Below are 25,553 nucleotides of genomic sequence, written 5' to 3'. Positions count from 1 at the left end.
TTTTGAAAAAATACAGTTTGGCTACATTTTATGTGTTGTTTTGTGTAGTTCAGGTTTTTTTGTGTGCTAGGAAAGCCTTTGGGTAATCAGAGTAAAGTATATGAAATCATTATAGATATGTCAGCATGACTTAGTTCTGTTTCATTCTCTTCCCACAGCTGTTTTCATTAACTACAAGCAGTCTTCTAATGAATATGCACTGCACATGCCAAAGGACTACTCTTCTTGTGTTTAAACTCCTGTAGCTAGTCTCCTGCTTTCTCATTTTCCTCCTCTTATCTATCCATCCCACAAACACCAAAGTGGTTTTGTGAAATAGCCCTAAACAAATGATTGCTCTACTCAAAAACATTCCGTGCAAAGGGGTTACGCCTTGTATTATCCTATTTATATGACAATAAAAGAAGCTGGGTGCCAGTGGCTCATGCCTGGCCATTCAGGAGGTTGATATCTGAGGTTTGCAGTTCAAAGCCAGCCTGGGCAGGAAAGTCTGTGAGACTCATAGCCAATTAGTCACAGAAAAAAATCTAGATGGAGCTGTGGCTCAAGTGGTAGAATGCTAGCCTTGAGCTAAAGGAGCTCAGGGACAGCACCCAGGCCCAGAGTTTAAGCCTAGGACTGTTGCTTAAAAAACAAACAAAAATAAAACAAACAAACAAAACAAACAAAAAATTAAAAAAAAACAAAAATAAAAAAAGCCCATAGGCTCACAGGACAGATGGGTACTTGCCTCTGATTAGCAGCTCAATAGAGAAGGAGGATAAGGAATCTAATGAGGAAGTGAAATTGTTCTGGTGTCAATGTTAATCTACATGTGTGTCAAAATTCATTTAACTCAAAATGTCAATTTTTAAAATAACTTGTAAAGTCTTTGATGGTTCTCTCATGACTGAAAGATTCAAATGGAAATTCTCAGCAAATATATGGAAGGTCCTTTGCATTTCCCTCATCTCCCACCTACCTTCCAGTCTCATATCTGTGTTCCAGTCACACTAGAACTACTTGCTGTTCCAGGGGATATGTATTTCGTAAACTTTGACATCTTTACATTTTTGCTTGTAATATTCTCTCTGCTAAAATGTAGGTCCACCCAGTCTCACCAATGGAAATCCTACTTATCTTTTAAAGTCATAGTTCAAATCTCCTCTCCTCAGAATTGAAACTACCTTTCCACAGTGATTACATCTCACAGCCTGATACTACTGCTCTAGTGATTAGGCAATCGAACCTCAAATGTCCCTCAGAAGCATTCTCTGTAACCAAGTCCATTGGTTCCTTCCATTCCTATCTCTGCCTCTAACCTTTCATCCCTTCCTAGGCCAGGTACCACCCACATAGACTTTGTTTGCCCAGTTATTTGCATCTTGCTAAGGACAGCTTTCATTTCATTCTTTTTGTTTCTTTGCTTTTTCTTCAGAGTTGATCCTGAGCAGTTTTTGCTCAAAACTAGAACTCTACCACTTGAGACATAGCTTCTCTTTTGGCTTTTGGGTGGTTAATTGGAGATAAAAGATTTGGGGACTTTCCTGTTTGGGCTGGCTTCAACCTGGGATCCTCAGATCTTAGGCTCCTGAGTAGTGAGGCTTATAGGCATGTGTCATTGGCACGAGGCACAACTTTATTCTTTTTATTTTTTTAAATTATTTTTAAATTATTTTTATTATAAAGGTGAGATACAGTAGGCTTAACATTTCATAAGTCAGGTAATGAGTGCATTTCTTTTTGGACAATGTCACCCCTTCCTTCATTCTTTCCTGGTCTTTCCCTTCCATTACCACCCACAGGTTTTCAGTATAGTTTCTACTAAGTATCACTGCTGAATTTCTTCACTCTATGTCCCTCCATTTTGTGCTCCCTTTACCCACCAAAAATAGAAAAACAAAAAAAAAAGACAAAAAAGAAAATAAACCCTCTTTTTTCCATTTCTTGAAGTTTATTTTGATAAATATTATTTTATATAATCAGAAGAAGCACAGATACATCACTTTGACAATAAATAAGTAATTATTCAGAAAAAAAGAAGCACAGAGGTGTTGAACCTTGTGTTCTTCCTCTGAGTATCCTCCTTTGGTCTCACTGTGTGTGAATGTTTAGAGTTCTACATAATTTATCATGCCCCACATATGAGAGAAAACATGGGTTAATTACCTCTCTGAGCTTGGCTTACCTCACCTAACATGATTTCTTCTAGATCCATCAATTTCCCTGTAAATGGCATAATAGTATTCATTCTATTGGATGTGTAAAATTCCATTGTGTATAGGTGCCACGTTTTCACAACTTTATTCTCTTTTTTTTTGAAGTGTTAAATATTCTTTATTTGACATTTATACATAAGCCACACTAAAATATCTTTCAATAAGTAAAAGGCAGATTTCAAAGACAGGGAATTGTAATTAAATTGGCTTAGTCAAGACCAAAAATATAGACATTGCTTCCTCATCTTCAACCACTGCCTTTAACAAGTTAATGATCACAAATTCAAACAGGTTAATTTTGCTTGATTATCAGACAGTGAAGAGATTTCCCCTCATGTTTAAAAGATGTTCTCATAAGTAGCTATATAAATCTGAATATAAAACCCATCTGACAGATTTGGAGATGGTATTCCCTAACTTGTTGAAAAATTGAATATTAGTAAGTCCAATCATATCACAGAAAGGGGAACAAATGACAGTATTTTTTTTTAAAGATCACATTCACTTAACCATAAGCCAGTTTTACTTAAATCAGGACTGCCCAAAAATATTCTGCCAGCCATTCATGATATGAAATCTGGTATTAAAGATCAATTGAATTATGGTACACATTAAAAAGCCATGAGAAGATGATGCTAAGTGAAATGAACTCCATTTTATGAAAATGATTGTTATATCAGAGTTGTAACTACTTTCAACATCCCATGTGTATCTGTAGTTTCTACTATTGATGATGTTCATGTATCACCTTCTTGTGATTGTATCTACACTATCTCTGTAATCTTATCTGAGTGTATGGGAAACAGTGTGTACTGGTATTAGAATTAGGAAATTCAAAGGGAATACCAAAATTGAGAGACAAAGGGTAAAATACGAGAAACAACAACAAAAGCAATACTTGCAAAACTGTTTGGTGTAAGTGAACTGAACACCTCAGGGGAGGACAGGGGGAGGGGGGAGGGGGGTATGAGGGACAAGGTAACAAACAGTATAAGAAATGTATCCAATGCCTAACGTGTGAAACTGTAACCTCTCTGTACATCAGTTTTATAATAAAAACTTAAAAAAATAAAAATAAAAAGCCATGAGACATTTGTTTTGCAATAAATAAATAAGGCAGTGGCTATTACTCATTTGTAGCTTTTTTGAGGTAAGCTATCAAGCCTGCCCTTTCTCCCTTCTTAATGCCAGCGAAGATAATTTTTGTTCCTGGGATGTACTTTTTGGGATTCTCCAAGTACTCCATCAGTGTATCCTCTCCCTAGGTGATTCCAAAAATATGGAACGCTTCACGAATTTGCGTGTCATCCTTGTGCAGGGGCCATGCTAATCTTCTCTGTATCATTCCAATTTTAGTATATGTGCTGCCGAAGTGAGCACATAACTTTATTCTTAATTGAATACCTCCTGCTTTTCTGCTCTGGCACTCAATTCCTGTCTTGACCCCTTAAGAACAATATCCCTCCATAATGCTCCCAAGGAAGTTACAATTTTCTCACCTGGCTATGTCTACTCAATCTCACTCTCCTATCTAGGACACAACAAAGATTGTCTAGTAGGTGTGGTACTTTAGGGGTTTAGGGAGGGAGGAATGTCTCATTAGAAAGAGAGCCAATTGGGTGGGGAGAAACAGGTTGAGGAGACAAGTGAGACAGGCAGAGACTGGTTAAACCAGAGAAGCAGAAGCAATTGGATCAGGAAAGGAGGACTGTAGCCTAAAATCAAGAGCATGAGCACATGGAGGGCAAGGAGCATCTAAAGCATATTGTATATGCAGATGTGTAACAGTCTTCAGTTCTCTTCACCCCTCAGTACCCTCTCTGTCCATTTCCTCCTCTCCCTTCCCTGATACTCTCCTAGATAGTCCTCCTTTTACAATCATATCCCATTACAATTACTATCATCATCATCATCAGTTTAGATCTATACTTGAGAAATGAGTGAGAATGTTCAATATTTGGCTTTTTGAGTTTGGCTTGTGTCATTCCACATGATGATCTCTAGATGCACCAATTTTCCTGCAAATAACATAACTTCACTTTTATTTATGGCAGAGTAATATGTTGAGGACTTTATATGCTAAGCTAGACAAAGGTGGGCAACAGTCAATTAGAATGTACCTGAGGTTTCTCAGAAGCTATAAACATCAAATGTAAGTTATGGGGGCTGGGAATATGGCCTAGTGGCAAGAGAGCTCACCTCATATACATGAAGCCCTGGGTTCAATTCCTCAGCACCATATATATATATATATATATATATATATATATATATATATATATATAAAACAGCCAGAGGTGGCACTGTGGCTCCAGTGGTAGAGTGCTAGCCTTGAGCAAAAGGAAGCCAAGGACAATGCTCAGGCTCTGAATTCAAGGTCCAGGACTGGCAAAAAAAAAAAAAAAACAGTTTATGCATCAGTGCTAAACAGGAAATATTTGCTAGTTTATCCTGCAAGGTTTGCAATGCAACCCAGGGTCATCCAGTGATATAAGATGGCAGTTGTAAGCTTGATGGCTGTAGTCATGTCAATTGGGGTTAGGATGTCTACAAGGAAATATTAGAAACAGAAGCCTTTATTCTTTTTTGTGCTATGTGTGATCAGGCCTGCCTACGAAGAACCAAAGAGAATCAAATGTGAGTATAAAACATTCACTGGCTTCAGTCCTATGTAATCCTGCTTATGAGACCCAACATGTATGAAAGGTAGTGTGGGTAAATTTAAAGAAGATGAATTTTGGAATCAGGAAGATCAGGGCTTAATTTCTGAAGCTTTGACTTAGTTTTGGGATCTTAAGCAAATCATTCTCAGCTTCAGTTTTTTTCAGTCTAAGAACTAGAAATAGAGGTCATCATCAGTGATGTACGCTTGTCACTCCAGCTACATGGATGTCTGAGATCAGAAGGTTCAAAGTTCCGAGTCAGGGCTGGGGATTTGACCTAGTGGTAGAGTGCTTGCCTCGTATACATGAAGCCCTGGGTTTGATTCCTCAGCACCACATACATAGAAAAGGCCAGAAATGGTGCTGGGCTCAAGTGGGAGAGTTCTAGCCTTGAGCAAAAAGAAGCCAGGGGCAGTGCTCAGGCCCAGAGTTCAAGCCCTAAAACTAGCAAAAAGAAGTTCTGGGTCAGTCTGGGCAAAAATGATTGCAAGACCCCCATCTAAACAGAAAAAGCCGACCTGGCAGCAGGTACTTGTTATCATAGCTACAACAGGAAACATTAATAGAAGGATCATGGTCTAGGACAGCCCGGGCAAAGCGTAACTTAAACAATATAGCAATTACTTAGCAAGTAAAAAGCTCTGAGTTCAAAACTCTAGTAATGTAGAATAAAAAGGGAATAGCATCTACCCCCAAAGGTCACTGTGATAATAAAATGCAACTATATAAATGATCCAACATTGACCTTACTGTCCAGTAAGTTCTCAATAGATGATAGCCCTCTTCAAGTGCACCTTCAAGTGAGACCTTCCTTTAAGTGTATCTGTCACCGGTTGTCTTGTTATATATAAGGTATGTCACTCTCTTCAGTCAGATTTTAAAATCCATTGCAGAAATACCCTGTTTATGAATCATTTTTCATATGCTTTTAATTTTTTCTCCAATACTAGGGCTTGAACTCAGGGGCCTTGAGCTCACTTGGCCTTCTTGTTCACAGCCAACGCACTATCACTTGAGCCACACTTCCAGCCTAGTTTTTTGTTGGGTTGGGGGCATGGCGTCTCACAGATTTTTTTCCTGCTCAGGCTGTCCTCGAGCAACTATCCTTTGGATCTCAACCTCTGGAGTAGCTAGGAATATAGATGAGAGCTTCTGTGCCCAGCTATATTTAATATAGTTTTCTAATAGCCGATATTATGTGAAATTATACGATATCTAAGTACTTAAAAATAATACAGGAAAATTCTCCAAAAAATTCCCATACCCCCTCAAATCAAGAATTGCTAGTGAGTTTGAAATGTTTTCCTGCAACCATATTCCTGGTTTTGTTTCTTACAAAAATGGAAGCATTGCTGAAATATGATTCTAAATGACAGAGAAAGAGAAGGAAGGAAGGAAAAGAAAGAAGAGGATAAGGAAAAGAAGGAAGGAACAGTTTTGTACAAACAGAGAGTATGTGTCAATAAATATTTAACTCAACAGGAAACTAGTAAGATGGCAAATACAACTCAAAAAAGGGTATGAAATTGATGTTTCATATATAGTCAATAAAAAACAAAGGAGTTCTAAAATAAGATTGCTACGTTAGAATCAAAGCTGGCTTATGGGCAATCAGCAGTAAGAACAAACTCATGATACTTTTTAACTATTTAATATGTAGTTTAATATATGGTTTTAGCTCCATAAAGATGCACTTAAATTATAATTGTAAGCCAGGCACCAGTAGCTCACACTGTAATCCTAGCTACTCAGGACGTGGACACCTGAGAGGATCATGGTTCATCTCTAAGTAACTACCAAAATGCAAGAAATTGAGTTATTATTCAAGTGTTAGACGAGCAAAAAATAAAAAACTCAGGGACAGTGCCCAACCCCTGAGTCCAAGCCCCAGTACTGGCACAAATAAATAAAATAAAGTATAAAATACTAAAAATTGTAGGAAGCCAGGCGGTGCTGGTTCAGGCCTGTAATCCTAGCTATTCAAAAAACTGACATCTGAGGATCACAGCTCAAAGCCAGCCAGAGGAAGGAAAGTCCCTGAGACGTATCTCCAACTAACCACCAGAAAACTGGAAGTAGCATTATGGCTCAAGTGGTAGAGTGCTAGCCTAGAGCTGAAGAGCTCGGGGACAGTGCCCAGGCGGAGAGTTCAAGTCCCACAACTGGCAAAAAAAAATCTGCAAGGCTGAGACAGTCCTATTAGTTTACTACTATAACTACTACTTCATTCAGTAATATTATTTTCCAAGTTTTGTCAAAACACTTTATTTTTTTTCACGGCAGTTTTAAGTTCACAACAAAACTGACACAAAAGCAGAGATTTTTAGTATACTCTCTACCCCTCTGTCATGTGCCTAGCCTTCCCCCATTATCATGATGCCCCACTAGTGTGGTACAGGTTATAACTGATGAGTGATCCCACCTAGACTTAGCACTGCACATGTCCATAGGTCACAGCTGGTATTGAATATCTTATGGGTTTGCCCAAATGCCTAATGATAGCTGTCTACCAATAGAGAATATTTTTACTGCCTTAAATAAACTCTTATGGTCCACTTATTCATCCCTCACCCCTATCCCCACCCAGTGAAAAAAAATTATCATTGTGTCCTATCAGTTTTACAGAATTGTAAAATAACTGAACCATAAATTAACTGTGCTAAGTTACAATTCTCTACACCTAGACAGTCTGATGACGACTCTTAGGCCTGTTAGAAAATGTTCTTAATATATGTGGAAGCTAGATCTAAAGCACGCTGGCAAATGATAATTTATACTCTAGGCACTCACTCACAGTGACCAAAGGAGGATACTGTTAGGGGAGGAACACAAAGGTGCAATGCCTATATGCATCTGATCAGATAAAATATTCATTCAAATGAACTCCAGTAAATGGGAAAAAATTGTCTTTATATGACACCAAAGAATCAAATAATCATCTTTCCATGTGCATGAGCTTTCATTGTTTCTGTAACAAATGCTGCAAACTAAGTGATTTAAAACAACACACATGTATTCCCATAGCTGTGAAGATCAGAAGTTGGAAAGCAGTTTAATTCAATTGAAATCAACGTGTTAGAAGCACCACACTTCTCCTGGAGGATTTTCAAATCTCTGTGCCTTCATTTTCCCATCACCTTCATTTTTCCCATCACAAAGGTCCTTGGAGGGACTACATCCAGCACACCTGATAATCTATTTCAACTAATTATCAACTTTAATACCTCCAGTCATGTAACATATTTTTGAAGATATATCGTGTGTGCATGTGTGTGTGGTGTGTGTGTGTGGTGTGTGTGTGTGTGTATGTGTGTGTGTGTGTGTGTGTGTGTGTGTGTGTGTGTGTGTACTGGGGCTTGAACTCAGCCTGGGCACTGTCCCTTAGCCTTCTCATTCAAGGCTGGCACACACTCTAGTATTTGCACCACAGTTCTGTTTCTGGCTTTTTGCAAGTTAATTGGAGATAACAGTCTCACAGCCTACCTGAGTAGCTAAGATTACAGGTGATCATGGTTACCAGGCTGACACAGATATCTTTTAGGGGTGCACTGTGGGATCACTATACTTCCATCACACCCTTGTTTTCAAATGTTGAATGCCTTGTAACCTTATCACATACATTTTGTCCTCCAACTTGTTTTTGTCATCTTTTCATTCAGCACCAGCTATCTGCATCTCCCCCATTCTTCTTAATGGCTAGAGTGCATTCTGATCATGGAACAGCCAGAATTGAATCATTTCCTCAGAGACAAAGAATTGTAATCAAATCTTTACCATTGTCAACAGCAGTACATTGAACATCCCTGTATATATTTCTTTGTACAATGATGCCAGGAAATTTTTCAAGAGGTTAAAATTCTGAGATGAAATGTGTACCCATTTAATATTGAAAAATATTGAAAAAAAAACCTCTAAAAGGCATTCAAATATTTTAGTCACAGAAATAGAAGCCACTTATTTACAACATCACTTACCCCAGAGAACTGAGATTCTTTTTTTCAGTCTTTTAGACCCTATAGAGCACTTTGGGTTAGTCATACAGATTTCCTTCACTTAAAATAATAAATAATGATATTTAGTGAAATGAAGTTTAGAACAATGCAAACCCACACATATGACTTAAAGGGTTGTCTTAACAATGGTAGATTAATAAAATGTGTAAATGTTTCTTGTATATAATAAAGGGCTATTCAGATGTTATTTTATGCATAAAAATTTGTTCATATCTTGTGTTAGCCTCATTACTACTGCTTCATATAATTTTCTTAACAAGGCCTATGGCATACTTTCACTGCAAACTACCAAGACTTTAAGGTCTAAAGTGTGAGACCAATTGTGCCAGTCTTTCCAGAGGAAACGCATAAGAATAAAGCTAGTAAGAGAATGCAATAGTAAAATCTTCAGAGATCAAGGGTTCTGACTCTTGGAAAGGAATGCATTTTGGAGAGGCCAGAGTCAACTGATTTTGAACTAAAGGACTTCTTACAGACAGAGATACAGGGCCTTAGATGGATCATCTTGGTGAGTACTATACCAAGGGAAGTGGCAATGACTCCTGGAGTGATAAGGACCACAACTTTATGAGGTGTAAGGTGTAAGGAGGCTAGCTCAAAAGGCACTGGGGAATGACTGAAGCTCTCAGCCACTTGCCATGGTCTACTCTAGAATTCAGACTCAGAATCTCAGTAACAGGAAACACTAAAAAAGTGGCTTTTAGAAATGTCTTGTCTCTGGGGTCAGAGTTCAACCATACATGAGTGGGAATTGCTTTCTCCAATTTTCTTCCCAGAACCAGGGTTTGGAAGGTATGTGTTTAAGGAACATACACGAAGTTAGAGAGAAAATAGGCCCTTTTATCATCCATCCTCCTGTGCTTTTTGTTTCATTCTACAAGTACATGTGATCACACTCAGTTTTCATCTTTGACTTTTTTGGACTTGATTCTTCTCTCTTTAGAAGGAATTGAATGGTGATTTTTGTTAAGAAGCATTTGTGAAAATGTTTGGCCTGAACCCAGTTATATCTCAGGAAAGATTCCTAAAATAGTATACTAATATATTAAAATAATTTCACAGACCTTAAGAGGACTTGAGGACTTGGGGTACAATTAAGCATGTAAGCTCTGGAGCCTGTGGGCCAAAAATTGACCCTTCTGACACTAGATGCAACCTTAGGCAGGTTACTTAGACTATTATGCCTTAGAGTCTGTACCTGTAAAACAAGGGATAACAGAAATACCATATATATATATGTATCTATCTATCTATATATACACGTGTGTGTGCATAATACTATATATGTGTGTATATATATCCAAATGCACAGTAATATGACGCATGAGCTTTTTTTGGTACTGGTACTGGGGCTTAGACTCAAGACCTCATGTTCTTACCTTGCTTTTTTTCACTCAAGGATGGCATTCTACCACTTGAACTACAACTTTAATTCTAGGTTTTGTTTTGGTTATTTTTGGTCATGGCTCTGTGCCTGGGTTCTGTCCCTGAGTTCCTCAACTCAAGGCTAGAACTCTACCACTTGATCCACAGTGCCACTTCCTCCAACTTTAGCTTTTTTTCTGGGTAATTAGAGATAAGAGTCTCATAGACTTTTCTATCTGGGATGGCTTTGAACTATGATACTTAGATCTTAGTCTCCTGAGTATCTGATGTTACAAGCTCAAGCCACTGGTGCTATGTATGTGTGTGCCAGTCCTGGGGCTTGAATTCAGGGCCTGGGTGCTAGTCCTAAGTTTTGGGGGTATGTATGTATGTATGTATTTTTCCTTAAGGCTCATGCTCTATCACTTGAGCCACAGCCCTACTTCCAGCTTTTTGGAATGCTTAATTGGAGATGAGTCTCATAGACTTTCCTACCCAGGTTGGCTTCCAATTGCAATACTCAGATCTCAGCTTCTTGAGTAGGTAAGATTAAGGCATGAGCCACCAGCTTCCAGTTCAGTGTTGTTTTTAATTTTCACACATTTCCTCACAGGTCTATGTCCTTAGTCTTTTAAATGTTCGTAGGGAAAATGAAATTTACAATTATTAGTTTACTTCATTTCACTAACGTGCTAATTTGCCCATACTTAAGGTACCAAATTTCCAATAATATGAGAATTGCTTTTAGTACAATGGCCTACTTCTTTCTCCCAAACTTTTAGATTCTGCTTTCCTTTTTCAGGAACCATATACTAGCACCATCTCTGCCTCCTCTTCCATTCAACAGGAATTGTCCCTATACATGTACTCTGAATGGCTTTAGATTTTAGAGGATAAAGTGAGTACTCAATTTTTTAAAGTTTGCAAGTGGAAAGGAGTATTTTCCCTGCCTAGCACCTTGCATTACATTTTGTGTATGGAAGATTTCTGTGGAACAGAAAGGTCACTCCCTACCAATAGAAGGCTCTGGAGTTCATTTACATAATGTATCATTAGAGTCTCTTCTTGGGTGAGGACAGCAGGTTTTTCAGGTTGGAAGCTGCTCTGTCCCTCAACTCTGCATTCCTAGCCTATGAAGTCACTGAGGCTGCAAGGACACATGTGGGAGGAAATTTTTGCCTGTTACATATTGAGGCACCCTTTTCTGTCTTGTGCATCTCTCGTCTACCTCTATTGTCCTGCCTGACTCAGTGTGCATGTCTCCATGTTTCCATAGTACCCTCCCACTAAGTAGCTGATTCACAATGCTTTTATGCACCAAATTATTGTTCCATGTTGCTATTGCTCTTAATGAGGGCATGTTGACCATTGGAGAGACATTTTTGCTGGAGATCCAGAAAGGCAATGTGTTCTTTTGGAGGTCTGACAGATTATTTCTATCATTTTCACCTTAAATAATAGAAATTAGGGTAATTTTTAGGACAATGTCCCAAGTCTCTTCTTCATCATGAAAAATGCTATGAGGGAGTTGAGGTTATTAAATGAATCTCTGCTACTCCTCTATTTTCCCACAAATTAAGTAGCTAATACTTTTAGTTCCAAACAACAATAGAAGTTGGTTAAACCACACTAGACATCTCAAGAAATAAGGTAATTCTAGTTAATGACCCACTACTTAGAAGAGGGTGCTCCCACAATGTCCTGACAGTGAATAAAAGAGAAGAGAATGGATAATACTTAGCATGATCCCAAAAATAAAACGAAGGTCATAGGAAGCCTTAGGCTAGACTGTTTAAAGTTTCTTTGAGCACTGTGGTAGTCACAATTGGTGCATACTTCAGCGAGTGCATCTCACTTGCTTGATCTGTGAGGGACAAGAATTTGTTAGGTAAATACTGGCATACCTGGTCCCAGTAAGCAGTGACCACAGTAACTTCAATGTGATGGTTGCCTTAGAGACATTCAGCTGATGTGCCCACCAAAATACTAAGCTGATAGGAGATATAAATATTTGAGGTACAGGAATGAGTCATATATTCACTCTCTGGGGGTAGGAAAATGATAGCCATTCCAAGGGTTGATAAACCTGTCCTCCTTATTAGAAAGTATAGTTTTGCAGGCAGAATTCAGTACTAGTGACCATTTACTATGATCTGAATTCCCTTCTCTATTTTTACTCTTCCTTGGCATGTTGCCACTCATCCCAACTCCCAAATCATTGAAATACTCAGGACAGTGTCAGACACAAAGTAGTCTTCATTTCTTGCACAAATCAGAAACATTTTCAGTTATAGTTCCATTTGTCTGAGGGCCATATCAAACAATTAAATGCAAAGAGCACAGAAAAACTGGGTTGGAGGGAATCCCTGTTAATGAGGCACTGAGTGAGACATTTTTCAACCATTCTACTTAACTTGCTGGAGACTCACACAGATCCTTGAGAATAGCATTCTGGCTTCAGCCCTGAAGGAATCCTACTCTTTATTCCTTTCTCAGGGTGCACCCATGAAGGACCAATGGAAAAAAATAGGCCCTTGCTGAATGACCATTATTAAAGTCCCAATGGAGAACTAACTCATTTGAAGAACAGCTCTTTTAATAGTGTAGGTTTTCTTCTTAGCCAGGCCTTTCAGGAATTTCTGTTGTTGTTGTTGGTTGTGGGGCTTGAACTCAGGTGCCTGGGCACTGTCCCTGAGCTTTTCTGCTCAAAGTTAGTGCTCTATCACTTTGAGCCACAGCTCTACTTCCAGTTTGGGGATGATTAATTGGAGATAAAAAGTCTCACAGACTTTCCTGCACTGGCTGGCACTGTGATCCTCAGATTTTGGATTACAGGCATGAACCACCAGTGCTGGGTTTCTCATCGGAATTTTTAAAACCTCAGTCACAGTCGGTTTCAGGTTCTACAATAGTTACATTATCTCCTGGAAGGTACCCATAGCTAACAAATAGGCTACTAATCTGATGAGTCAGGATTTATTATGGTGGGATTTTCAGCCTTTGGCTCAGCCCAAGCTCAGTAAAGCCTCAAGCAAATGAACACAGCTAGAAAGTCACAGAGAGTCTGAGGGGCTTGCAGGTAAGTTATCCCAACAGACTTGGATAGGAAGGGTGTGAACAGTATCTCTAACCCTTCCAACCATGCAGTGGTTAGCCCTGGTGTTCAAGTATAGCTATAAAACATAAAGGAATAAAACTTATTTGCAAGTTACTTCATTCTTCTGCTAGGTGTACCAGGGAACTCCAGAAAACTTTCTGGGAAGTACTTCCCCATGAGTCTCACCCTGTCCTTCAATTTCATACTGGTCCTTTGCAATTCCCAAGCCATCCTATAATACCCTGAGGGTAAATTCAAACAATGCTTTGATTGGTTTCAACCTCAAGGGACGGCTCTGAGTCCTCAGCCCTTGCCTGGTGGTGCCGGTGGCAGCAGACACAGTGGAGGTAGTCCACTACATTATGAGTGAAGAGGGAGCGCAGTGGATGCAAGTACTGGAAGAAAAGAAGCATGAAACCAATGGAAATTAGATAAGCAATGATGAGCTGCAAGGCAATCAAAGAATGGCAGTAATTCAGTAGCACTTTGGCTCCGAAAAACTTAAAAACCAAGACCATGATCACGTTCTCTACCAACCTCACACTATAGTGAAGGCCCATATGTCCCCAGTTCTGCCCTTTGTCCACAAGATCTCTGTCTGCCAACCTCAACTCTAAGGCTGACCAGCAAGAGAAATTGATTCCAGCATAGAGGATGGTGACTGAAATTAGTACCACCAGTGTGCCAACCCGGCTAAAATTTTTTTCAATATTGTTGGGCATCTGGGCACCACTCCTCCAGAACTTAACCCAAGGCTCAAAGAGGATGATCAGGAAGTTGAGAACTAAGAAGGGCACAGCCTTCAACTTCAAAGTGGCTGAGAAGAGCACCAGAATCACAAGGCGGGAAGTAATCTCCAGGGTCCTCCAGATGGTGATACAAAGCACTTCTAGTGGCCCAAGGCGAATCTTGTAGTCATCATACTTGATCTGGATAGCCAGCATATTGCAGAGGGTAGCCCCATAGGTAACAGACATCAGGGAAAAGACCATTAGCACAACTGTAAAAAAAAAAAAGGAAAAGGAAAAAAAAAACCATAGTCAATGTTGGTATCAAAATCTGTAACTCAGACCCAGAAGCCCAGAGGGACAAGAAGTAGAACTTGGTAGACTCAGTTTAGAGTACCTAAGATCAGAGCTATTAAACAAAGAATATGCACCTGAATAGAAACTTCCCCACAGAAGGTATACAAATGGCCAGAAGATAAAAGAAAATGTTCTTAAAATCACTAATAATCAGGGATATGCAAATCAAAAGTGAGGTAGGGGGTGTTGCTCAGTGGTGGAGCCCTTGCCTAGAATGAATGAGTCCTTTTGGTTCCATCTTCAACCTTGCTAAAACATGAGATACCATCTCATTACCTATTAGGGTGTTAACCAGACACTAGTGGCTCACACCTATAATCCTAGCTACTCAGGAGTCTGAGATCTGAGGATCATAGTTTGAAGTCAGCCTAGAGAAGCTCTCATCTTCATTAACCAGCAAAATGCAGGCAAAATGCTGGACTAGAGGCATGTTTCACATGGTAAAGTCTAGCCAAGTGAGAGTATGAAGCCCTGAGTTCAAGTCTTGGTACACACACACACACACACACACACACACACGCGCGCGTGCCGCGCGCGTGCGCGCGCAATTGTTGGCAAGGCAGGAAATCTTATACATTGTTGGTGGGAATGTAAATTGATAGCATAATTGTGGAAAACAGTGTGGAGGCTCTTTGAAACTAAAAATAAATCTAACATATGACTCAGCAATCCCACTTCTGAGTGTAAGTCCAAAGAAAAAGAAATCAATGTGTTAAAGAGACATCTGTATTCCTGCATTCATTTCAGTGTTATTTACAACAGCCTAGATATGAAAGCAATGTAAATGTCTGTTGGTAGATTAATAGATTAATTGCTGTATACATACAATGAAGTGGTATTTAGCCATAAAAAGAAGGGAATTCTGTGATTTCTTGCAACATGGATGAACTTAAGAAGACATTAGGTTAAATGAAATGAGCCAGACCAAAAAAGATTTATACTGTATTATCTCATTTACACATAGAAACTAAAAAGACTCAGCTCATAGAACATAACAGTGGTTTCTATGGATTGGAAGAAATGGGAGAATTTTGATCAAAGTGTATAAGCTTTCAGTTACAAGACGAATAAGTTTGTGAGGCGTACTGTACAGCATGGTAGCTAAACATGATAATCATGTAATTTTCTTTTAAAAGAGTAGATCTAAATGTAGTCATTACCTAACTTACATAACTGCAATACTTCTGTATATCAGCTTTACAATAAAAAAGAGATTTTAACACAAATGCTAATTATGTGAAGTAATGTATATATAAATTAGTTTGGTTATGGTAACTATTTCACAATGTATACCTATATCAAAATGTCATACTGTATGCTGATATGATGTTGCACTGTAATTCTAGCATGGAAGAGATTGAGGCAGTAGGTTTGCAAGTTGAGCACACCCAGCCTGGGCTACATAGTAAAGTCCATGATAGCTTCTGCTACATACCATGACCCTATCCACCCCGCCCCCCAAAAAAGCTAGGCATGGTGGTGCACTTAATATCCCAGCTTTTTTGGGAGGCAGATGTAGGAGGATTATAGAACGTTCAAGGTCAGTCCAAGAAAAAACTGCAAACAAACTGAAAACAAACTAAAAGCAGTAAGTATTGAAGGTATGTTTCAAATGTTAGAGTTCTTTCCTAGCAAGAATGAGAAAACACTGTACATCTGAAATGTATTCAATAAAGCAAAATATCATATACAGAGACATTGGAAATAAAAAATCTTCCTTTATATAAAAATTTTATATCAGATTTTAAAACAGGGGATATGAGGGAGGGAGTAACAAGTTTGACAAGCAATGTACTCACTACCTTACGTACGTAACTGTAACACCTCTGTACATCACCTCACAATAAAATTCAATTAAAAACTGGGGATATATGTAGCTCATTACTGGACAACTTACCTTTCTGTCACTGGGTTCATTCCCTAGCACTGGGTGAGTGATAGAATGAGGAAGAGAGGGAGGAAGTGAGGAAAATGAGTGAGGAAAGGAAGGAAGAAGGAAGGAAGAAAGGAAAGAAGGAAGGAAGGACATTATTGTTCATTTTTCTGATTTGTACATTTCTAATTTTAAATATATACTGTAATACTTTAATAATAATAATATAAATACACAAATGTATTCAAAAGTATAAACAATAGGCCTACCATTGAGAAGCCATTACCATGAATACATATAAAGGTATGGGGCAGACGTACCTTAAGGGGCTTCTGAATGAACATTAAGTGAGGTAGGAAAAAATATTACTATCTTAAAAATACAATCTTAGAAAAATTTATACAGAACACCCTATCTAATTGTTGAAGTCCCCGTTTGATGTATCTTCTTCAAGGAAATGATCTTGTTAGTGAGTGCTTCTACACTATCTAGCTCCAGTTGCATATGGCCAAATAAGTACCAGAAATTCAATGCTCACTGCTGTATCCTCACACACTGTCCAGACCAGAGTAGGTGCTCAATAAATGCTTATGGAATTAATAAAACACTCAGCCTTATAGAAAGCAGCATAAAATACCTAAGATTAACTATGTTTGAATAAGCTATATGGAAGCTTGTGGAAATTGTTGACTATCTATGTGCCTCAATTTACCAATTTACTGAGATAGTTTAGATTTGCTGCATCTGGTGTCAATTATGACCATTTACTACCTCATAGTTGAGTATATTTTAGGAATCTCTAAAGTTTGAATAGAGTGGTTCAAAATTCTAGAACCCTATTTCCCAGCCCATGACATCTAACACGATGTTAGAGTAGGAACCCCAGAGTATCAGAATGCTTCCTAACCTGCCCTAGTTAAGCCTCAACTATACCCTTCAAAAGTGACTCTTTCCTTTCCCCCTTTATATCAAATGATATTGATTACTAAAAAAAAACAACTTTTTAATAGCAATATAGCTAGAGCTCTCAAAGTAAGTGGGAGGCTTCATCCCAAAGAAAAGCTGCATCTTCCTCTTTCGATGAAGACAATAAATCCAGAGAAACTAAAACCAAAGACAGGTATGTCAATGTAATCTGCAAGAATAGGGATGCATTCCCCAGGAAAATCCAAAAGGAATCATAGCTCTGTTTCTAAGCTCTTCATCAGATCTAAGTAGAGTGTTGAAATCTCGAAAGCCTAGAATGGGAGATTCTCTAAGTCACTACTCTTGGCTTTCAAGCCATTCTCAGTCCTATTTTCAAGAGCTGTTGCTCTTTTTGAAGCTGGGAACTTCGAAGTCTATATACAACTAAGTGGGCAGTGCCTTCCTTTCATTCAGAACTCTTACTGATAGTAGTTAATTGAAGAAAACTTAGTGTTTCCAATAAATGTAAAAATATTTTCCATCTGTCTCCCTACAAATAGACTCATACCATAAGAGATCAAAACATTGCTATGGTTGGAAACATTGGCTCTGGTAACAGACGTCCTGAATTCCTCACCAGGTTTTGCCACCTCCTACTTAGGGGACCTTGGAGGAATTTACTTCAGCTCTCAATGCCTCTCTTTCCTCATTTGTAAAAATGGGAATAATTATAACCTCATAGAGTTGTAGTGAAGAGTAAATTATATAATTACATGTAAAGGACTTAGAGAAACTTTAAGAAGGTAGTAAATGCCATCTGCTAGCTTCTACCTTATTTCTTCCCTTCTTCTTGATTTCCACTTCCAAAATATAGTAGGTGACGCTGGCACTGTCTAGGCACTTAGAAAATAAGGCCATTTAAAAACTGAAAAAACAGCCAGGTACAGGTGGTTCATGCCTCTAATCCTAGCAAGTCAGGAGGCTGAGATATGAGAATCATGGTTCAAAAGCTGCCTGGGCAAGTCTGTGAGACTCTTATTCCAATTAACCACCAGAAAACTGGAAGTGGAGCTGTGACTCAAAGTTGTAGAACACTAGCCTTGAGCTAAAGAGCTCAAGGACAGTGCCTAGGCCCTGAGCTCAAGCCCCCTGACTGACAAACAAAACAAAACAAAACTGAAAAAAATCATCTAAAAATTACCCTTACCAAAATTTTGCAAAACCTATAGTAAGAACACTATCATTTCTCTGAAGTGCATTTGAAAATATTTAATGAAATATAAATGATCATCTTCCACTATTATGAAAACAATCAATACTATAAAACTCCCATAACTTAAACAATTTAATGCAATAACAATCTAAACAAAATATTTTTTTCTGTATTGTTATCATATGCTTGATTTTGGTTCGGTGGAGGACAAATTGATCTTGGAAATTAATCTGAGTGGAAGACTGGAGTAAATTGTTCTACCAGAGAAGAGCTGCAAAAACGTGACACAATCTAAAAGCAGTGAAGAATTAAATATATAAAATGGTAATACTTCAAAATGCCAAAATATATTCTAATATATTGTGCATATTATATATAGACATTGCACATTTATTCCATGTATATGCATATTTAAACTGTGCATATGTAAACACAAAAATCATACAGATGTATATGGAGGAGTTTAAAGTATAACAGCAAAAGTGTCCTGATTTCTCATTCCCACTCCTTAGAGGTCATTTCTTTTCATAACTTCCCAGAAACCTTCTGTTCACGTATGAATACCTTTAGGTCAATCAGATGGTGCATGTATTACTTTTATGTGTAATATATATTTGTTGTTATTATTGTTTTTTTGTGCCACTATGGAACTTGAATTCAGGGCACCACACTCTTGCTTAACGTTTTCCACTCATGGCTGGTGCCTCTACCATATGAACCATGCCTCCACTTCCCACTCTTTACTGGTTAGTTGGAAGTAAGAGTCTAGCAGATTTGTCTGCCTGGGCTGGCTTTGAACTGAGATGTACAGGTTTAAGCCTCTTGAGTAGCTAGGATTATAGGTGTGAGCCATCAGCGCCTGGCGAGGGTGTGTGTGTGTGTGTGTGTGTGGTAACTTTCACAGTTCTCAGGAGGAAAAGTATCTCCAGTAAGGTATCTTCTCAACTACTGTCAATTCCAGTGAAAAGCTTCAAATACAACAGAACTTCATGGGCAATTATTAGAGGAGAAAAAAAGAGAAAAAAAAAGTTGTCTCCTTGCACTTATTTGAAACAAGTGATCCTGACAGAGTCAGCACTTAATTACAAGGAAATGGTCTAACATTTTACCCACACCTGAATCAGCTTACAGCCAACCAGGTAAAGTAAATGTCAGGCTCTTAATGCTCATTAACAGCACTTTATCTTGACTTTGAAAACACTGACTCATACTTCATCCTCTGCTTGAGATCTTACTCATCCCAGGATACCTCTTTCATAAGTGGGAAAATTATGGCAGAGACTGCTTTGTAACTTCCTCCAAAAATCACAGCAAACGTCAGAACTCGGATTAGAGTTCACTCTCATCAGTTTTGATCCCAAACCTCTTTTCTTCTATCCAATGACATTGGAAGAAATGAAGTTGATTAGAAACCATCAGTCTAGTTGTTAACAAATATAGATTCTTGCACTTCCCAAATTCTGGGATTGATTCGGGTCTATGGAAGAGATGGAAATTTAAGAACATTACATAATTTCGATGATCAGGTAATACTTGGGAACTTCTTCTCTAAATAGTCATCTCTAAATGAACAAAACAATCTACAGCATATTTAAACACTCTGACTTCTTATGTTAGTAACTTCTAGAGCCAGAGAGATATTTGTGACATTTTTAGTTTATACAGCTTAACCCAGTTAAGAAATCTGGCAAGTCTGAGATGTCTGTTTCCCCAAGTTCTTTATCTACTACTGTTGTCCAATAGAATCTTCTGTGATGACAGGAATATTGTAAATCTATGACATCCAAAATAATAGTAGCCATAGATGGCTATTAAGCACTTGAAATATGGCCAGTATTACTGAGAAAGTATATTTTATTAAATTTATTTTTTCTTTAAATGTTACCAGAAGTAGCCAGTATATTAGACAGCTCAGATCCAGACTTCTAAGTCCCTTGATTTGTGCTCTTTAGCATCACATAATCCTAAGTCCCTCCCCTCTCCTGAACCCACTCACCTCTACCCAGGGGGACCTCTGAAGATATCAGAGTCACATAGAGCTGATAGGTCAGCTGAGGCACTGAGCCCAGGAAGGCTTGGATCTGTGACATACGTTTGTAGGCATTGCGGTGCATAGCCAGGGTCCGGATGGAGTGGCCCACCTCCCATTCTATCAGCACCTCCTGGCCATCTATTAGCATCTTCTTTCTGGTCAGGCTGACATAGGGCTCTTCCTGTCCCTCTTTCTTCCACAGTGTGAGGTACTTAATCATGGCCTCCAAACATCTGCAGAAGTAGAGCATCATGGGAACTTAACCAAAGGGAAAGGAGGTTGTGATAAGAAGGGTGGGGAAATGGTGCTACATTTTGCCATTTTCTCTCTTCCATTCTGCACATTCCCCAAGAATCCAAGGACTGACCACACCTTCTACAAATTACTTGATTTTAAGTCCTATTTTATTTAGTCACTGACCTAAACACATCATTTCAGAAGTATTTCTTTGATGACAAAAATGGTTTTGTCTCCTTAATAATCCTGCAATATAAAAAAATTTAAAGGTGCTTTGAACACAAAGGTATTAGGAATGTTGTGTTCAGAGAGAAGGATGAAGGTTCAAAAAAACCTTGGTCTTAATAATACCTTTAATTCCTAAATGAAAGTGTTCTTTAACCAAAGCAAACAGTTTGATAATTGGGGTTTCACGGTCTAGTTTCCCAAGAAGCACCTTGTTTTGAGCTTAACCACCTGTTTGGGAACAACTAAATTTAAAACCAGATTCTTTTTCTTTATGAAGAAAAAAACATTCTCATGCAATTTTATCACCCTTAAAATACTGATGAGACCACATTTCCTGCTGAGCCCCTCCCACCTCCCTCTTCTAAATCTGAAGTCTCTAGAAGTTCTGATGTGATGAATAGAAGAGAAACAACTAGAACATAAAGCATCTTGCTTTGGAATACCTGAGTTACCACTTCCTCAACTTGCCCTGAAATGAATAGAAACTGGACAGTTTCTGAATATATGTAGACTAAGGGCAGGGGTTTTATTGATCTTATTCCCAGCTCTTTATCATATAGTGAGAATGTGAGAAACATTTGTTGAGTAAATGAAAGAATGAAGGGGAAAAAAGAGTGAGAAATGACAGGAGAGGAAAACAGAAGGTGATTTAAGAGAAAAATAGATCAAAGACAAGCTCAGAGATGTATATGCTCTCAAAGCCTTAGCTTTCAATAGAAGTTTTAGGACAAGTACTGACTACAATCTCCACAGGCTCTCTCTGAGACTGCATTACATGAACCGCTTCAAACTGTGAAGTCAGAAATTTCTACTTTTTAGAGACAAATTCTAAGGTCTGAGTGAGAAATAGGAGGAAGGAAAACAAAGAAGAAAGGGAAAATGCATGCATGTATTTTCAACAAAAGTCTCTAGATTTTAACCACAGCTGACCCACGCTATTAATAAAGAAAGTACTGGGCAAGGTGGTGGAATGGAATGTTGTGCCTGTGCTTCTCTATTCTTCAGACAATTCACCGGTTTAAGCAAGGGTGTTTGTCTTGCTGATAAGCTTCTTTAAGCCAGAGTACATCCTCATTTTCAGAAAAAATGTTTGTATCTCATGTAAGGAAACCATGCCTTATAAGCACTTATGAAAGTGCCTGATAGCACTCATCAAGTTCCTACCTATCTAAAAGTAATTGGCCTTGAAAATAAGCATACAAGAGAGGTGTGACTCAGTAGAAGACCATCCAAAATTCAAACCCTATTACCAACAAAAAAGAGAAAATAAGTACAAAGCCAGGTTCAATGGAACACCCCTGTACTCCCAGCTGAGACAGGAGGATAGTGAGTTCCAGGCCAACCAGGGCTACATATTGGGAACTTGTCTCAAAAAATTGTGTGTGTGGGTGTGTGAGTGTGAAGTATTTGTAGTACTATATAAAGAGTATAGTTTGTGAGTTTTAAGTTATTCTTTCCCTGCTGTTGGGCTTAGGTAACTGAGATGCATTCCAATCATTTCTAGTGGAGATTGAACAACAAAAATGAAAAATCAGTGATTAACATTCTACATAGACGGACCAATCAAAAACATTTAGGTTGCTACAAAACTAAAAAAAAATAAAAATAAAGGAAGTCTAAACTGGGGACTTGCTAAAATTTGCATCTGGAGCATTCTTGGTCTGTTAACTCAATATTTTACATCTGATAGGGAAAGAATGGTCTCCTTACTTCTAGTGACTTCTTAAAATTACTGAGTTCCAAGTTCAAGATGAGGTCTTCCCTTTACAGTTTAATTTCAAACTTAGGTTTTAGATCACCCAGTCCAAAGATTTCATGTGGTTGCAGATGTAGTATAATCCATGTTGTGGTTTTGTTTCTACCCAGCTGCCAAAATCTAAAATCATGCAATTTCACATGAAATCCTGTATTAGGAGCTTCTGAAAAGTTAAAGGATTTTGGTAATACTGAGTCTGAGTTCCTGTGTGGAAAACACAGGTCAGACAAATAGAGCAGCTGCCTTTCTATACAAGTCTTGGATTCCATATTTACTGGTACTTGTTACTGCCCTTCATTTCTTTAGCACGGAGTCCCTGTTTTCATTTACCATAACTCATGCAACTGTTAGCTTTCTCTCACATTCTGCTTTACTCATTTATAAAACCTGTCTGGCACCTGCAAGCATTTGAGTTTGAAATTCACGATGTAGCCCAATCTATTTATTTTACAGATGATGGAACTGAGGTTCAATCTTCAGAGATTTCATCAATGATAGATGGATGACAGAGGGCTGACTATTCTTCAGGTGTCCTAATCCAGGTCACTGTCAGTCAATTGTTTATTGTGATGAGGCCTAATGAATTCCTCCACATTCCAAATTATATTGATAAACAATTTTTCCATCTTTGTGAAGGAATTAATTGAAAAATAGAAATTGTATGTATTTGCCAGTAAGTTTTTTTTTTTTCCCGTAAGAGGGAGAATTCCATCCTGAAGTAGTTTCACAGCCTGTTTTAAGTTCTCTAATAATGAGGTACCTTCTCATTACAATTACATCATCAACACTCTGTCCTATATTCCTTAGCTGATGACTACAGGTGTTTGCCTCTCTTGCCATCATGACAAACTTGGTCCATTCTTCCCTCCTGATCTCATAAGTTTTGCAATGTCTCTCTGCTTTGAAAACCCCATATCATCCAGATGAGACTGCTAACACAGATGCCTGTCTCCCTACAATTAAGCACATTCTTGTCCCAAGACATTCTGAATGGGAACATTTCATACAATTACCCTTTTCTACTGCTTCTACATAGAGATGGACTACATTTCATTGCTCCCTCCCAAATGGTATGCCTTTATTACAGAAATATCCAAAGAAATAGGAGACTGATGAACTGATAGAGAAAATGAACTACATTGGGTTAGTGTACCAGATTGCTACAGATGGCTGAAAGTATTTTCCAGATGGCAAATGGCTCTGGAAAAATTGAAAACAGTGGCAAGACCAGCCCAAGCTGCTCTAAGTAAGGAAACTGGAATGGATGGAGGCAGGAGGGAACTTTCATCCAATGTACCAACAGCATGTAAAAGGCGGTAAAAATGTACACTCTGGAGCTGAGGTATAGCTCAGTGGCAGAGTACTTGCTTAGTATGCCTAAGGCCCTGGATTTCATCCATAGCAACATAAAAATTATAGCTATAGCCTGTATACACAGGATTACCACATCTGTTGGTCCTATATCAGTTTTCACAACCCAAATTCAGACAAGAATTGCCTAATTAGGTCTTATTGATGGTATCATTCACAGTTTGGGAACACAGGTATACAATACATGTTCATTTCGGTTGCTTTTAAGGTTTCAGATATCTGGATGGTAGATGAAGAAGCCATGAGAAGCCCAAGAGTGGGAGGAAATGAGAGAATTCATTCAATTAGAGAGAAGCACAGCATCAGCCATGTTAATATTAGTTTCATCTTTCTCTGTACAAGTTTGGGCAGAAAGACATTTAAAAAATACTCACCTGATAACAGGTCCCAAGAGGATTAGGTGCATAAACAATGATAGTGGCTTATCTTTTGCCAGGTCTCTGTGGACAAAAATGAGGGTCAACTGGACCATAATGGATGAAAACATAAAGAAGGAAAATGTGTATGTCATCCAGAAAGTTTCATTGTTCTTTCGATAAATTCTCACCAGGTACAAGGCAGATGCAGCTTCCCCACAGTACAAAAAGGTAGAGAAAAGAATTCCAAATGGAAAGGTAAAGCGGGGGTTGGGCCCACGGATGACATCTTCCTCCAGAGTGGAAACAGGATCCACATTTGGTTCCTCAGGAATTTCGTAAACTCTGTCCATTGTGGAAGTTCTGATTGTTGTGCTCTGGTGTTCAGTGCACTTCCCCACCCATCCCCAACACAGCCTGTGGTCACTGGAGTCCAAGGAACAATTCAGAGGGCTATGTCAAGTCGACCCCTTTTTTTCTATATCCAATTCTATTTGAAATCTGTGATGAAGAGTCCAGGAGCACCACTTTGAACTTGACTCTTGATTGGCCCTGGAATCCAGCTGTCAACATACGTGCGGAGAAACTTGGATAAGGGGAAAGCAAACATCCCAGTGCTGAGTCTGGAGTCCAATTCCTGGTATATGAAGAGACATGGGAACAATTATTTGCATGGAGGTGCAGGCTGCAACCCCCCAGGTAGGAGGGTAGCCACTGTGTCCAGGCACTAACAGTAGCTCCTAGGGAGGAATTCAGACCAGTCAATGGAGAACTGAGCCAGGGCAGAAGAGGAGTTGTAGCCAGAGCGTTTCACAGGACATTTACTTCAGCACCTAGGTATCCTACCTACTGCTGTGGCTATTAGCTCGCCTGCTGGCCTGCCCATCGGTGCTCCCAGGATCTGCGCGGACCCAGTGGTTCTCAGTATGGCTCCACGGATTCTCCAAACCCCGCCCCCAAGGCAGCAGGGCCAGAGGAAGGAGCAATGCCACCACTCGGTCCCCAAGTGCAGTCTCCTGGGAGAGAAACAGTGTGGGCGTGCTATAGAATCAAGTAAAGGGTGGAGAGGGTTCTCCACCGCCAAACTACCAGTGAAAGGCACACGTGTTGGGCACCAACCCAGTCGGGCAGGTTTCGCCAAACTCTGCTGCCGGGTACTG

At 38.9% G+C, this 25,553-nt stretch overlaps 1 protein-coding gene and 1 non-coding gene across 3 annotated transcripts; both read right to left on the bottom strand.

Annotated features, from left to right (window-relative positions):
* Positions 1 to 3,471: 3,471 nt before the first annotated feature.
* On the bottom strand, positions 3,472 to 3,578 carry LOC125344463. The gene has a single exon (XR_007209560.1). It is a non-coding gene; the product is annotated as a U6 spliceosomal RNA (small nuclear RNA).
* Positions 3,579 to 13,556: 9,978 nt separating this feature from the next.
* On the bottom strand, positions 13,557 to 25,024 carry Xkrx (XK related X-linked). 2 transcript variants are annotated; one of them, XM_048336800.1, is made up of 4 exons: positions 24,585 to 24,712; positions 24,412 to 24,477; positions 20,410 to 20,678; positions 13,557 to 14,336 (listed from the first exon to the last, which is right to left on the bottom strand). In XM_048336800.1, exons 2-4 carry the CDS (start codon positions 24,441 to 24,443, stop codon positions 13,591 to 13,593), a joined length of 1,047 nt encoding a protein of 348 aa, XP_048192757.1. In that variant the 5' UTR covers positions 24,444 to 24,477; positions 24,585 to 24,712; the 3' UTR covers positions 13,557 to 13,590. The 2 variants fall into 2 exon arrangements, with proteins under 2 accessions (XP_048192757.1, XP_048192756.1); XM_048336799.1 differs by having other exon boundaries at positions 24,412 to 25,024.
* Positions 25,025 to 25,553: the final 529 nt, after the last annotated feature.

This window comes from Perognathus longimembris, chromosome 28 (genome assembly GCF_023159225.1).
Source record: "Perognathus longimembris pacificus isolate PPM17 chromosome 28, ASM2315922v1, whole genome shotgun sequence".
Classification (NCBI taxonomy): Eukaryota; Metazoa; Chordata; class Mammalia; order Rodentia; family Heteromyidae; genus Perognathus; species Perognathus longimembris.
The sequence above is the reverse complement of the archived record's forward strand: the minus strand, read 5'-3'. Positions and strand labels throughout refer to the sequence as shown.